The 14,777-nt window shown below is 40.0% G+C and overlaps 1 protein-coding gene across 2 annotated transcripts in view; it reads left to right on the top strand.

Moving 5' to 3' along the window:
- LOC140952482 (coiled-coil domain-containing protein 81-like) overlaps positions 1-7,325 on the top strand; it is a 16,287-nt gene extending 8,962 nt beyond the window's left edge. Inside the window, exons 7-15 of one of the 2 annotated variants that reach the window (XM_073401916.1) lie at positions 1-195; positions 1,167-1,341; positions 1,647-1,721; positions 2,108-2,140; positions 2,289-2,372; positions 2,977-3,062; positions 3,754-3,832; positions 5,349-5,575; positions 6,459-7,325. The exon at positions 1-195 is cut by the window's left edge and continues 94 nt beyond it. In XM_073401916.1, the coding sequence (XP_073258017.1) occupies positions 1-195; positions 1,167-1,341; positions 1,647-1,721; positions 2,108-2,140; positions 2,289-2,372; positions 2,977-3,062; positions 3,754-3,832; positions 5,349-5,575; positions 6,459-6,723 (1,219 nt within the window). In that variant the 3' untranslated portion in view covers positions 6,724-7,325. Of the gene's footprint in view, positions 196-1,166; positions 1,342-1,646; positions 1,722-2,107; positions 2,141-2,288; positions 2,373-2,976; positions 3,063-3,753; positions 3,833-4,377; positions 5,037-5,348; positions 5,576-6,458 lie in introns of those variants that run through there. The other variant, XM_073401910.1, reaches the window with a different exon arrangement.
- Positions 7,326-14,777: the final 7,452 nt, after the last annotated feature.

Here is a 14,777-nt window from a genome sequence, read left to right as displayed (position 1 = left end):
TGAACGTACTTTGACGCCACCTCCACCAGCTCCAAGAAGCAGCTTCAAGGCAACTCCCCCCAAAGGAATCAGGGGATCTACAGTGTCTAAGAATGGTAGAAGTCCTAGCCAAGATGCAAGCAGACGTGAACAGTCCCCTGGTGAACAAAATCTGGACTCTCTTCAACCTCCAGTTTCTCCATCTAGACTGTTAAGGTAGAGTGCATGTCTCTTCTGCATTCTGTTCAAAGTTGAAGCGTTACAGCATGGACAGGAAAGCAATATTAAGATAATAAATGGCTTTTCTTGTCTTGGACATGTTAAAAAAGCGCTATATAGGTTTAATTAAGTCCCGTGAGGACTTTTTTTTAAGTACAAAACTAAAACCGTCAAGATAGAACAGAATAAGTTACCAGTTTTGTTGTTGTTTTTTTTTTTTTCACTCGGAGTCTTCTGTTCAAGAGTGTACAGTACGCAGTTTACAGTGCATGCGATAAGCCAGTGCCCCGTTGAAAAACTGGTGCGGACTACTCCTCTAAAAGGATACGTCATATGTCCAATTTTTTGTCAATACGTACCCTTTAAAAATTTTAAAGTAACATTGTTCACTAAAAATGCAGCAAGACCTTTGCTGAAACAGGCTATAAAAGGATGGAATTACAAAGCCTTCCACATGCAACGCGCCCTACGCAACGCTACTCCTATCCCCTTGAGTTTTGTTTATGGGAAGTTGATGACCGTTGTGATAGAAGAGTCGTGGTGAATAAAAGTGATTCAGTGTATATAAATAAATCTCTTAATTTTAAATGGGTCTTTATACAAGCGCTTTTTGTTGACAATTTTTACAACCATCATGCCAGATGATTTTGAGATTTAAACTTTATTGTGTACATGTACATAATGTCTCAAAGTTCTTTGTCTACCTGTATGGGTAGTCTTTCAAATTGGGACCATTGAAATTGCTTGCTTTTGGTAACCGTTATTTTGTTGGTACTTGTAAATTTACAGCAGCTTGCAGAGCTCCGCTTTTTTATTTGCCTCACGCGAAAAGAAAATCACGTTTCTAGGTGAAACAAAGAAATCTAATGGGAGACTTCTGCTCACTAGCCCAGTGGCTGATAAATAAATGTTAATTCTTTGTTTTAAGAAAACTGCCAATAATGAAGTTGTAAACTTTGGTCTTACAGATGCAGTCACAGTGATAAGGCAGGACAAGAGCTGTGTTACCTGTGCCACCAGCGTTCGCAGAAGAATATTCCAGTTTACTTTACTGAGGAGCGCCGTCAGCGTGAACTTGAGCAGGACCGTCTTTTGCAACAGTACCAGCAGCAGAAGGACACTGAGGCAATTTTAAAAGAACAGGTACTTACAGAACTCATCTATCTGGTAAAATCATTCAAAGGACAAAAAGAAACTGTTAGACTGCAATTGATTTTTATTCCCGTGGAAGTCACTTTTTGCAGGGCATTAAGCCCAAAGCGCTGGTATGAAACTTTCGCGCGAAACGCGCAGCTGAACGCGTGAGCCTCGTGCGCCCGTAGCCCAAAGTTTGGGTGCAGCTGCTCAGTTTCTTCCGCTCTTTTTGTGAATTATCTGGCAAGTAATAGATTATATTCGGTTTGTCATTTACTTCAAGTAGACTTAACAGACATTTTATTCTCCTACAGGCGAAGAACTCTGAAAATCGTCGTTACAACCAGAAGGTCGCCGCCTTTAACCTTGGTGTGTCTGAAGCAATTAAGGTAACTAGATAACAATTTTACTACTTTAATATAGTCTGTAAACAAAAATTTCATAAAGTGACTTGTTACAATTGCGTTTGTGTTTCATAACTGATTGTCTACGTGATCAAATTTATTATTCTCTCGTAGTGTGGTTCGTTAACTTGTTTGATAGGTGCTCGAAAGAGAGGTGAAAGTGAAACATTCTAGGGTGCGCGGGAACGCGTAGATCGCGCGAGGGAGATTCTCGCGCGCCCGACTGTTCGCTTTCCCCTCTCTTTCAAGGGAAAACAAAGAATCTGATAGAGTGGTGTTTTGTGCAATGGTCCAGTTTACTGAAAGACTGACAAAACAAAGAGAAAACTGAAAGTACCGTTGTAGACTGAATTTTGGTTTGTTTGTCACAGGGTAAACTTGGCGCAAGATCCTCAGAATTCTGTGTAAGTATCCACTATCGTATTCTCAATAATGTTTTACTGAATAGCTACTGTTATAATTTTCCAAACTTTTATTCTTTTTGCTTCATTTGCATCTTTAAACTGGAGATGTGACTAAGATGAACGAAAAGCTTATAACTTTTTTCCACAGAGATCATACTTATTCCAGAACAGGCCCTTGACCCCTCCTCGGTACATTAAACAGGATGAATACTCTAAAGATTTGGGTGGCCAGGTGAGCGTCGATTTCTTTGGTTTATTTAAAAGTAAAGGTAATGTTGAGGGAGAGTAGCTGAGAGTAATGCGAAGCAGCTGTCATCGGCTGGAGGATTCCGTTACAAGGACGAGTTAACAAATGTTTTTTTACCTCAATAAACCGTGTTCGTGGAGTCAAGCTCGTAAATGTGGTTACGTAAGATTTCCTTTTTAAAGGTGATTTTTATTGATGTAGTTGGGAGATGCCCTGCATGAGACTTAGGTCCCGTTTGCACCTTACCTTTTAGTCTTTCTCTTTGTCTCTCTGTCTCTCTCTTTTTTTCTTTCTTCTCGTTCTTCGTTTGTATCAGTTATTTAGAGATACATTTAGACCAATAAAGCGGACAAAATTTGTGGTGAAAAAACCTGCCTCTCACCAGTATGGCCAGGGTCCATATTCCACAAGCGGCTCCATAAGAGTGGGTTGAGTCTGTTGACGGTTCTCTTTCTTGTCCCTTGAGGATTTTTCCAGTGCTGATATCATGTTTCTCGCTCTAGTTATATCTTATTGAGAACCGCTTTCGCTAGATTTGTAGAAAGTAATATAAATGCATCCACTAAATATAAAATGCATGTCTCGCCAGGTGATGTCAAAATATAACAAACTCGCGAAATTGAAGAAAGAACAGGAGTTCCTTGAACGATTGGAGCAGGTGCAACTGGCAGAAGAGTAAGACGATGATTCATTCTTTAAAGTGAAAGTTCGTGTTTTATAGCATTAAGGACTTCGAAAGTGAACATTTTTCATTATTAGGTAGTTGTTGTGCCCAAATTTTTAGGTAAATCGTCTCTATAAGAGCACACAAACTTAGCCATTCAAATTTGGTAGCGTCAAGGCATATTGAGGCAAGGTGTCACTTCCGGTTGCCTCCCCGTAGACGTCCTTTGGGGTCCATTCGTCACGCATTCATTTCTCCGCCCGGATCGTGGGGGAGAAATGAATGCGTGACTAACGAACCCCAAAGGACGTCTGCGGGAATACTACACTTCCGGTTGAAGTGCCTGACTTAAAAAATCCTTATTAGCCCTTTTGGTTTTCTTTAAACTACTTCAGTTGGGTCAGTCTGAAGATGAATTCCTAAATAAGATGAAAAATACCATAAAATGCTATATAAGCGTTGATGGTCTCGTACTGTTGCCCGTTGATGCTTCTGAATAGTGGTTGTTAAGAATTACGATAGGGGATACTTCCTAGCCTGTTCCAAGCATTCAGATAGTAGAGAGCGGTGCGAAGTAAAGAAAGCGATGAAAAGTAGAGGGGGACTGGGGAGAGATTATTATTTAGACGTGTAGGTCCTAAAATCTTCTAAAAAAATCTTCTTAAAATTTTCTAAGTTACAAAAAATCACTTCTTTTTTCAGTTTGGCCATGCAACGTGAGCAGTACTTGAGGGAGAAGAAAGAAGGTAGTGAAGCTTATCGTAAAGCACTGGATACACAGGTGAGATGAATGAAGACCTCTTTTATTTACCGTAAAATTCAATGCCAAAAGAATCAAAGTGGTTCGGATTCTTGCAACTTTTATTGTCTCTTGTTACATTAATATGTACTACATTGTCGCTGTAACTCGTCTTTTCCGATTCTCTACGGTCTAGCTGCTTCGGTAGTCTTGGTTACAATCGGCTTGATGTGGCTATGATGCCCGGGCCATGATGTTCCTTTCGGGTTGTCGGCTTTGTACAGTTTGAATTTTAGCAACTTTTTAAGAGCAAAAGGGGTTTTAGCAATATATTATTCTGTCGAAGAGTTGGTAATAAATGTATGCGATGAAAAAGCTAGAAGAGGTGCTGCCAAAAAGACATACAGAGTGACGGAGAGGCAGACAGGTGAAAATAGAAAGGCAGAACAGCTGTTGTTAAAAAAGCGTATTTTGTCCGGATGCTTCGAGATGTAGCAAACCTAGAGGTAACTCTAAATACAGGGAAAGCTTTGAATCGTGGTCTGTTTGTGCTACTACAGCTGCTGAATAATATGATCTTTGTTTAGATTGAAATTAGGAAAGGTATCTCGCTGCGGGTTTCACCTGAATTGTTGCGCCTACCAAAGCCCAAGATCATTGTACCGTTCTCGCACACATTAGAGCTGCGTCTACAGGGAACTCCAGGAGGACGAATGGTACAGATAGTTTAGCTAATGCAGTTAGTTAAGTTAGTAATAAGTCGACTTGAAGCACAGGAAGATAGCAGCTTATGTTGTGTACATGTCCCTCGCTACTAAGTCAGTCTTCGTTACTGGATATTTTGGCATTTGTAGGGTGGTTTGCGGAATTTAGTTAGATAGTACAGGTGTATATAGTGAGCTAGATTTTTTGTTTTATGGGTTGGTATCTAGGTTATAGGCTAATTGTGGTGGGTGCGACTAAATTGGCTAACCATGATCCCGGTGCCGGATAATTATGGTACAACAGTGTCAACTGTATAGTTTTTCGCAAATTTCGCGAATGTTAATCCTGCCTTAAAGAATCATGAAAGAGACATTTCTTTTTTATTTGTTTTTCATTTTGGTACTATACATATTGAAGATGCTTTGTTTTGATCCGTTGCGCTGTGCGGGTCTGATAATGGTTTACTAATAGAAGCAATATATTTTAAATTTTAACGCAAACAGTACAACAGTTAGGCAAAAGCAAGTTTCGAAAGGTTACAGGAGGGTAAACATGATGTCATTTAGCTTGTGACACCTTTGGAAAGCTAGTCTCCTTTCACACTAGTTTGTAGGTTGTTCCAGGCGTTCATATAGTGGAAACGGAGCAAGTATATGTGAGAAGGAAAAACAGCGAGGGGGTGTGCCGCGCGCACTCCACTACATGAACGCCTGGCACAGGCTACACTAGTTTCTATTCACACCTCTACGATTGTGCTAGACGGTAAACAGAGTCATGCAGAGTTTGTGAGGTCACCAGGGCCAAGCACTTTGCAGTCATTTTGTACATAATATAATGTGAAGCATGTTTATAGGTGCGTTGCAAGCCCCTTCCCATCCCCGCACTAGAGCCAGACTCTAAAGCACCAATCTTTGGCGTCTCGGACGCAACAGATGAAAAGTTGATGGAGCGGAAGGCACGCGCGCAGCAGCTGTATCAGGAACAACTTGAAATGGTGGCACAGAGAAAGAGGGATGCTATTCTTAAGGATCTACGTAATCAAAAGGAAGAGTCTGATATGCTGGAGAGAACACGCAGAGAGTAAGCCTTGATAATTATCCTATTTTCGTATGTCATGGGCGCAAGTATTAAGCGTTTAATGCGTATAAGAATTCTGGACATCGCGCATAGAGAAATTTTAACAGAATTTGAGTAATAGAACTTTCCCGCATTCCTGTAAACAAAGGCTTCAACTCGAGTCTTCGGTGACAAAATACAGTGATTGGTACGAAATTGTCCACGCGAGCCTCGACTTCATTTTTTAATGTTTGCTCATTGGAGCGGAGTGCGGGAAGGGTCTATTTCCAGTGAAAAATAGCAGAGAAGCAAATTCCAGTAAGGAAGCGAACCTTCAGTAATTTTTTTGAAAACCCCCTTTAGTAGTCATGTTGATAAGACATCTTCCCAGAGATCAAAGCCCATCCATGGGTGATGAAGCACACAGATAATGTTTACGAAACTGACCACCAGACTGAGTTAATATAAATTTCACTTGAGGCTTTGACTGGGAGGATTAGGAAGGAAGAGGGGTGAATAGGGTGAAACCAAAGTTAAAGTGCGATGGGTGCATAGTCCGGCAGACTTCTTTATCTGTTTTTGTTATTTTTTATTTATTTATTTGACTTGCCCGTGCAAGTAGCAATCCTATCAATTTGAACTGACTTACAGAAACGTCCCAATAATTCATTCACTCACAATTTGTGACCCAACAAACCAGAGGATTGTGCATGGTCAGGGAGCCCTCAGCATAACGGCTTCAGCAATTCCAGTCTCATATTTGATTTTTGCCTATTTTCATTGTCAGTCTCCTGTACTTGCTATGGTGAACTACTAAAAAAATGCCAGTGACATAATTATTTGGCTTGCTCGATTTTAGCTTGTTAACTACATTTGGAATATTAATGTCTTCTCCATTCTCTTGCAGTATCATTTTGGACCGCGCCCTCCGACATCAAGAGCGTTTGGATGCGCGTCGCTCTCTGGAAGATTCCTGGGCTGTAAGCGTGAATCGTAAAAGAGATCTGGAGCTAGAGGAGTACCAACGTGCCCAGAGTCCCGGCATGTTAATTCACGAACAATGTGATAAATATCGCCGCTGTAAGCAGTGCGGCCGGCGGCCACATAATTGCGGGGAATCGAATGTATGGAGCGAATCACGGTACATCCCTGGATCTAGACTCATCGTTTAAAGGGCCCCCATCCCCCGCTGTCTATCAATGTCTTAAAACAATTTCCATGTCTATAAACACTACCAGGGCGCGTCGCCTTAACACTTCAGGAAATGCATGAACTATTATTTATTATGTAACTTTATTTGTATTATTGTGTAAATGCGGTTGATAATTGTCTACTGAACTCGCATCAACTGAAGATAAGAGGCTATGAAGTTCTTGGTCAATTTTCTAAGTCGTCAGAACTTATTTCTGATTTCTAGAATTTCCTTGTTTATTATTTCGTTTTCTACTTCCTTGAACGTGCCTTTTTCACAAAAGAAAAAAAATATTGAAAATGTAATTAAAACCGGTAAAAGTAATCTATTTGGTGAGCATTTCAGATGTGAAATAAACAATTTAGAGTGAACTTAACATCTGAGTTAACACTGATTACACAGCAAAATATCAAGTGCACCTTCTACAATGGGTATGTCTACAATATTGTAGTTTTGATAAACGCTTAGTCTCAAATGGATTATCTTTTAGAATTCTTTTCTAAAGATCTTGAGCACCGTGTGATATTAAGTTTTTTCAGCATGGGGTAAAATTGTAAATACAAAAATAAAGCAATTGACTTACTTGTCGTTTCGTCGTCTTTCAGTTTAATCTGCGTTTCTCTGGTTAGTAACCGGCGGAGGTACGAGTACTTCGGGGTAGCCATTGGGGTCCTAGTTGAGCAGGGTTTCTCAACATTTTCGGTTCAATTAAAAAATCTTAGTTATGATCCGATAGCAATCTTACCACATCCCGTTGAAGCCCCGATTTATGGCCGATTTATGGGTTTTTATTTAAAATAATAGAGAAAACCGTTTACATAAAAACCCATAAAACGGCCATAAATCGGCCCGTGGACCACACAGGAGAGACGTAACACACATTCTAAGTAAGGTAAGCTGTTTTTTATTGAAATCCTTTCATATTCGTAGGTTACAGAAACAAACGATAGGTTTTTTTCCGGTTCCTATACAAATCCTTATATTTTGAATGTTACGCAACAATGCCGATGCTCGCCAATGCTCATATTTCGAGCTTGGGCGACCTGTGGTCTTACACCTATGTTTGATCCAAAGTGGAATGTACACCGTAATGCTTTGAACGTTTAGATATGGGAAGCGCTTAATTAGTGACTACTGTTCTTTTTCGCCGAGGGGAGGAGGCACGGCGGGCTCCAAGTGAAAGAATCCAAGATATTGAACCTCTTTCTAAATTACATGTAAAGACAACTCCCGCTAGTGGTACCTGTGGAAACCTGTGGTACCTCCGCTGTGCCTGGGGGAGCTGTAATTCTCCTCTAACACAGTAAATATTATTCAAACATATGCTGCTAAGTGCCGGAATTCCTACTGCAGTTTCTCCTCCCCATAAATGGAATTATAACATTATTTTACACCACACCTAGGATTTACAAGGGGGTATTAACAATACATACAGAGCCTAGGGATATGGAGTTTGAGGAAGAGGATGTTTTGTCCACCATGTCTAAAAAACGCTCGGTAATGTAAAATGTGTTCACGAATCGTCCTTACAACTGGTTATCGGTTGATCACACGTCAAATGTGATGAGTTTCTTCTGTGACAATTTTTATACTTGCGTTAATTTATTTACAAAAAAATCATTAGTGTGTTTGAACTCACGGCTTTGAAAAGGCCAGTAACCTTTAAAGTAAGAACTCTTCTACTAAGCAATTCGACAAATTTCGGACGAGACAACGTGGGGCGGCGTATTGACGATCTCTTTCATTACGGGATAAGGCATTAAAAACTTATCAAAGGTTTCCAGATAGGAAATCTAACCAAAAAAAAAACACTTCAAAGGAACGATAAACATTTCTTTTGGTTCCGTTAAACTTAAAATTCCTGCACGGAAACTCTGAAAACTGATTTACTGGCGTAACTTGTGCTCTTATTGGTCTATTGCCGATGCCAAATAGTTTGTTGGGAATGTTTATCCTTTTAGTGCAACATCGATATGTTTAACTGTAGGATAAGTCTACAGCCCCTATTCAACATTTCTCTTTCTTAAGGACAATCTCATGTTGACAACTTCCGATTGTTATTTGACCAACTGAAATAGTATTGTACGGGAAGCTGAACCACGAGGATTTAACTGAGATGACCTGAAAACTTGCACTGATTGAGCTGAACGACTATTCTTCGGGAGGATCGCATATAAAAATGATTTCTTTCCGTCTAGCAGGTCCGCTGCAAATTGACGAGTGTGGGAAAGATTCAATTCATAACAAAACAATAAAATTAGAAGGGGATCCATATCTGACAGCCCTCAGAAAATAGGGGATTAGAATAAATTAAGATATCATTTAACCCAAACAGTCCAGTGGTGACTTCGTAGATTGATATCTCAGGCCAAGTATCGGCATGAACAAAGGTAGGCTCGATTTCCGCCATGAGTGCGGGCTCATTTTCCCGAACAGCGTCTGGTAATCGAGCCTAGAACAAAGGGAGAACAGGGCAAGTAAAAGACAGTTTTCGTTCGAAGATGGCAGAGAGGAGTCGAATACAACGCAGCAAGATCCAGAAAAACAAACGAGAGAGGGAAAGGATAAAGGCTTTAAATAAGCATTTTGCGAACTTAAAAGTGTATCTTCCAAACAGGAACCAAATCACAACGAAAGCAGAGATTCTGAAAAGTGCTGTAGAATATATTGATTTTCTAGAAGACGTGGTTCAAGATTTTCAGGAAAAAGAGTTGGAAAAAATTGAAACATCGACCGAGCCAGAAAATCGTCCGAGTTGCAGATATTCGAAGGTAAGCTTTCATGCGAGAGAAATTTTTCAGTATTCATTTACAAACCAAAGGCTTTAGGCAACAGCTAATGCCGCCTGACTCAGTTTAGACCATTGGTCCACCATGCATGGAAGTAAAACGTAGCATTACATACGTGTATTAAACAGTACTACAGCAATGTCTTATTGCTTAAGAGCTTGTATTTGAGGCGGTCACCAGAATTACGATCTCATCCACAAAGTGTATAATTAGCTAAAATTACCGCTCTACAGGTGAACAGCATATAAACCACATGAATGCTCAAGCTATGTAGGATTTCAACAGTGGTGATGTTCCCACAAAGCTTGCTCTAAAACTCGGGCGTTTATCTCTGAGGGGCGGTGCAACATTTAGTTAGACCCACATTGTAAAGTGTAGTAAACAAACTCTGAGTAAAGCGATAGGCCACTGGGTAAATGCCGAGAGAGAGATTTGAATTATATATAGCAGCTTGAGATTTGATTCTCAGACTCATAGCTGTAATAAATTAATAAGCACCGCTGTTTATACACTAAGCCTTTCTCGTAAAGCAACCTCTGTTAAAGCTGATGATAGAAAGATGAGGCACAGAAACTAAACCTAAACTCACCATAATGTAAACTTTAAAAATAGTGTAGTATAATTTGTCGCTTAAGATTTACCTGCTAGTTGGTTCTATTTGTTGACACGTCAAACCGCACCCATAAAATCTAGCATCAGTGAACAGCGAAACTCCTCGCTTTACGATTTTAATGCAAACTATAAAATAGATGGAATCTCCTATCAAATGACTTTGCATCATCAGTCTCTTTCCTGTAGGCATAGTGCACGACTTTTCAAGTTATCGTGAATGCTAAACATTCCAAGTTCCATTCATGAAAAGACGCGCTTCAAGCCATTAAGTTACGAAACAGGCAAGCAGAAATCAGTGGCGGGCGAGGCAGGAGGGTGGGACGATTTTTGTGACTAGGCATTTCGTGTTAATATGTCATTCAAAGTTTTGCTTCTTCATGACCGTGTAGTGCCCCTGATTGAGTTCAGTGGTGTGCCCCACTCTTCCAGCAGAAAAGGCGACAATAAGGAGGGGGAACTCCGTTAAAAGTGGTCTATATGACTTGGCTTGCGGCAAGTTGAACTGTTTTTAGGCTGCCCATTTCGAAAACGAAAGGGGGTTTTCATGCACCATTTTTAGACCTAAATATGATCAAACCTGGGATTACCCGGTTGGACAACTGACGTACAACAAGGTCAGTTTCAAGGAGTAAATTCTCGATAGCCATCGGCTGCCATACATTTTCAATATTTTTGTAATTCGCTACTTTTAGAACCTTACATTCACATTCAATTTCATCTGAAATTTACGTGTTCCTGTTGCTTAATATTAATTAATCATTCGGGCTTCTTTTTCACTTAATGACCCCACTCCACCCTCTTAGTAACAAGGTGACCCTTCTGTCATCGCTTGATTACGTGTTAATAAGATCTAATTGCCGGACAATAATAGGGTGTCATCAGCTTAAAAGATTTAAAATTATTTCCTCTTGATTGCGGATCATATCAGAAGATTTGTTTTTCCAGCGGTGCATATACAAGACTCGAACTTCCTTTCAAACATACACCCATTATGAACAGACCAGTCAAATTTTCGAGGCTTATCGAAACGAGACGCGTCCCGGCACTGGCTTGTCAGGACTTTTAAGGCGTTAACCTCGTAGTGGAGTTTGCTCTGTGAGTTATCCAGGCCCTTGGCGAAGTTTGTAAATAAAATAAAACCAACTAACGATGGCAGTGCTCATGAAGTACATCTATCAGAATAGACGTGGAGTAAATTCAAATTTCTTTTCTTTTCTTATTTTGTTTTCTTTGTTATTCATCTATCATTTTTGGAACGATGTCAGTGGTCATACCAGTATCTGGTTTGTAAAAATGTCTCGAGTCTTGCACAGTTTTCTTTCTTTGGAAAAAAATCTTTCCGCATACTCTTACCTCTGAACAGGTTCGTCTGGCTGCAATTTCGTTGTTGCTTCACTCGAATGAGCGACTCAATCTGCATCGCTTCTGTACAGGGACCGCGCAGCACGTTTTCGAGTGGGGGGGCTAAAGAAGAATGCGTGAAGGAAATTTTTTTGGGGGGGGCCGGGGGGGGGGGGGCATGCTTGTGGATTTCTATTCAATTTCTCTAAAGTGACGGAGAATGTGAATAACGATAAAACTATTGATTTTTTCCACATCTTCAGTGATGTTGCTATCGGGTCTGAAAATTCACCATCACTAAATTAAAATATCATAGATTGTTATGTTATACTACTGATATCAATGGGGTTAACCGATAGGCGTAAAATGGCCAAAAATTTAGTCGATAGCCGTAAAAATTGAAAAATTTTAACCGTTAGCCGTAAATTGGGTAAAAAAGAGTTAACCGTAAAAGTAATTGTTCCCTAGATTTGTTAATTTTAAGGGAGGTGCTTAACTCGCTTATGGTTGCGTTTTTTATTTTCCGGCTACTTTGACTCCGTACGCACGTTAGGCGAAAAGCCTTTTAGGTAATGACCAAGACCTAGGCTCCATTTCCGCCGCTATCTCGGGAAACTAATTTTTCCTATAGCGAAAGGGGGCTTCTTCCTGGGAATTAATATTTGCGATTTTCAGAACGTCGTGCTCTCGAAACACTAGTGAAACAACACGCAGAGCTGTTTGTAAAACACGTTGCCGATAAACAACATTTTCCTGTTTTTCTCTGACGCTACGGTAGACATCAGGGCGGATAAATGTTGGGCGGTGAAACGAGCGCTCCGCTCTTCATTTAATGTGTGATGCGGAGTAGGACTGGCACGAGCGCTCTTTCCGCGCTTCCGGTGCGCTTGAAGGCCGGCGAAATTTTCCTTTTTGCAAACCGGAAATCCTATTTTCTTTCTGTAATTTCAGGCTACAATGTTAAATAGATAAATTCGTTTCATAACAATATCAATAAACAGTTTCATATGTTTGTGTCTGTACGTCTATAAGTCAAATTTGTTGGTCGTATAATGCTAAAATTTTAGTTTAATTTGAAAGTGTTGAATACCTCCTCCTTCCACTAAATATCACCTAATCGTCTTTCGCCGTTTCGTTTGCAAAAGCTTAACACTTCTTAACCTCAATTTTTACATATGTTAAAGAAGGATAAATTTTATATAACATAACAAAAAATTGGATTGATATATATTGATATAGTAGCGTTGTACTTCTGCAAACTTTGCTTCTCGGGTGCAACGCGCCATGGCGATTCGCGCAATGCGTTGCAAATCCGGCACCCGCAGGTAAACAAAATTTATTGAGGTTAGTTGTAAGGTTTTTCGCCGTTTTTCTCTCTAAAACAAAACAAGGTAAACAGTAAAAACTGAGGGGAAACTAATTTTGAAGTTTCGAAGAAACAGAAAGACGTAGATGTTTTTTTCAAAATTAAAAAGAAGGATGATGGTGATTGAAATTAGCATAATTTCACCTTGCACGAGCTGCACGCATTTATAAAACACACGTCATCTAGTTATGAAGCACGATCTGCTGTCTTTTAGTTTTGCCATGGATGACATGGATGAGATTTTCCTTCGTGTTTTAGACAATACTTAGTTGTTTTTGTTTTGGAATAACATCGACATTGGCGAGTAGCAGAAGGAAAATATAATTCAGTGGTAGAGTCATGGAAGTAATAAAGAAACCCTTTGAAAGAGATATTTGTCTACTCCAACTAAACCTCCCGCAAAAAATAGCAACATTTGCCTCTCGGAGACAGTGTACCAGCACAAAGGAACGAGAAAGAAGTGCAAGAAAACAAATCAAGCTGCCATAATTCAGTGACAGCGGCAGTGTCTAATGTACAAACCACATCGCAAGCCCTGACCGAAGTCGAAAACAAACGACATTTCTAAGCAGAGTCCCAGTCCACTGCATCACACCTTTTTGCTCGGACGCGCTCGTTTCACCGCCCAACCTTTATCCGCCCTGGTAGACATTGCCATGCCTAGTCCCTGCATGTACGGCGTCTTGCCACGCAATCTCGGTCAAGGCATTTCGGTGGCGAACTCGCTCGGACCACGTGACCAGAAACGCATTAGCCGCGCGGAATAATGAGGTCTACCGACAAGGCAACGACAGGCAGTCGTTTTGTACAGTCCTTCGCTATCATTAAAAACACTGGACACGGAAATTTTGTTATTGGCCTTTTTCACACGAGAGCTAGAAAGGGATTATCCAGACTAGCCTGTGTACAGTCGCCCCCTCCTCCACAGCTTTAGACACCCCTTCTCCGATTTTTTCTGCGGGGAGGTTGCGGCTGTACACAGGCTACCTGTAACGGATAATCCATCTTCCGTCTTTCAAAATTGACGGATAAAGTCAGGGGGATTGTTCATTTCAATATTAAAACTATTCCATTTTCAAATTGAGACGTATTACCTATCTGACGCGAATCATCAAACGGATAACCCGTCTCACACGAATAAGCCGTCTCTAGTGTGGAATGTCGCGCCCCGGCCTTGAGTTGGGCGTTCGCGTGTCTGCTTACTGTTGGCATTTCTATGTGTAAAATAATATTAGAAGTGGAATACTTTATAAAAGTATATTGATCTATCAAATGTGAAAATTTTTCAATAGAATAGCTTATTTTATCCCGAGATGATCCGAAGGCCTTTATTTTGCTTTAAAGATACAAAAAATACAGGTTAATTAATATTTAACTTTTTGAAACAAAAGAAATTAATTTTTAACTTTTTTGTTAACCGTAACTGAAAAAAATTAACCGATAGCCGTAAAAGGGCCAAAATTTTAGCCGATAACCGTAAAAGCCACCACCCCATTGAGACCCTCTTATTACTATAAATAAGCCAGAAATCCAACGATTTTGCTTGAGCTGCCTTGAACTCAAGGCTGTATAATTACTGAGCAATTATTGCACGAGGCTGAGTATGATATGAAGAGTTATGCAGATCGAGGGGGTTATCCGCCAAAGCCTAAGGCCTGAGCCCGGTGGATAACACCCTCCGAGATCTGTATATCTTCATATCATACGAAAGCCGAGTTCAATAATTGTTTAATTATTCATTCAAAATATTTACACGGCAAAACAAAACAGTAACTGAAAATAATTTAGTGAATTAAAATTCAATTATAGATTCAGAAAAAAGTAGCAAAAATTATGGAGAGTTTACTCACCAGATAAAGAAGGTTTTCCATTTTGTTTGGAAAAGTAATCAGAAATTTTAAGAGATCTCTTCTTTGCATTACTAGT

This window comes from Porites lutea, chromosome 1 (genome assembly GCF_958299795.1).
Source record: "Porites lutea chromosome 1, jaPorLute2.1, whole genome shotgun sequence".
Lineage (NCBI taxonomy): Eukaryota > Metazoa > Cnidaria > Anthozoa > Scleractinia > Poritidae > Porites > Porites lutea.
Note: the sequence above shows the minus strand (reverse complement) of the source record. Positions and strands in the feature narration are given on the sequence as shown.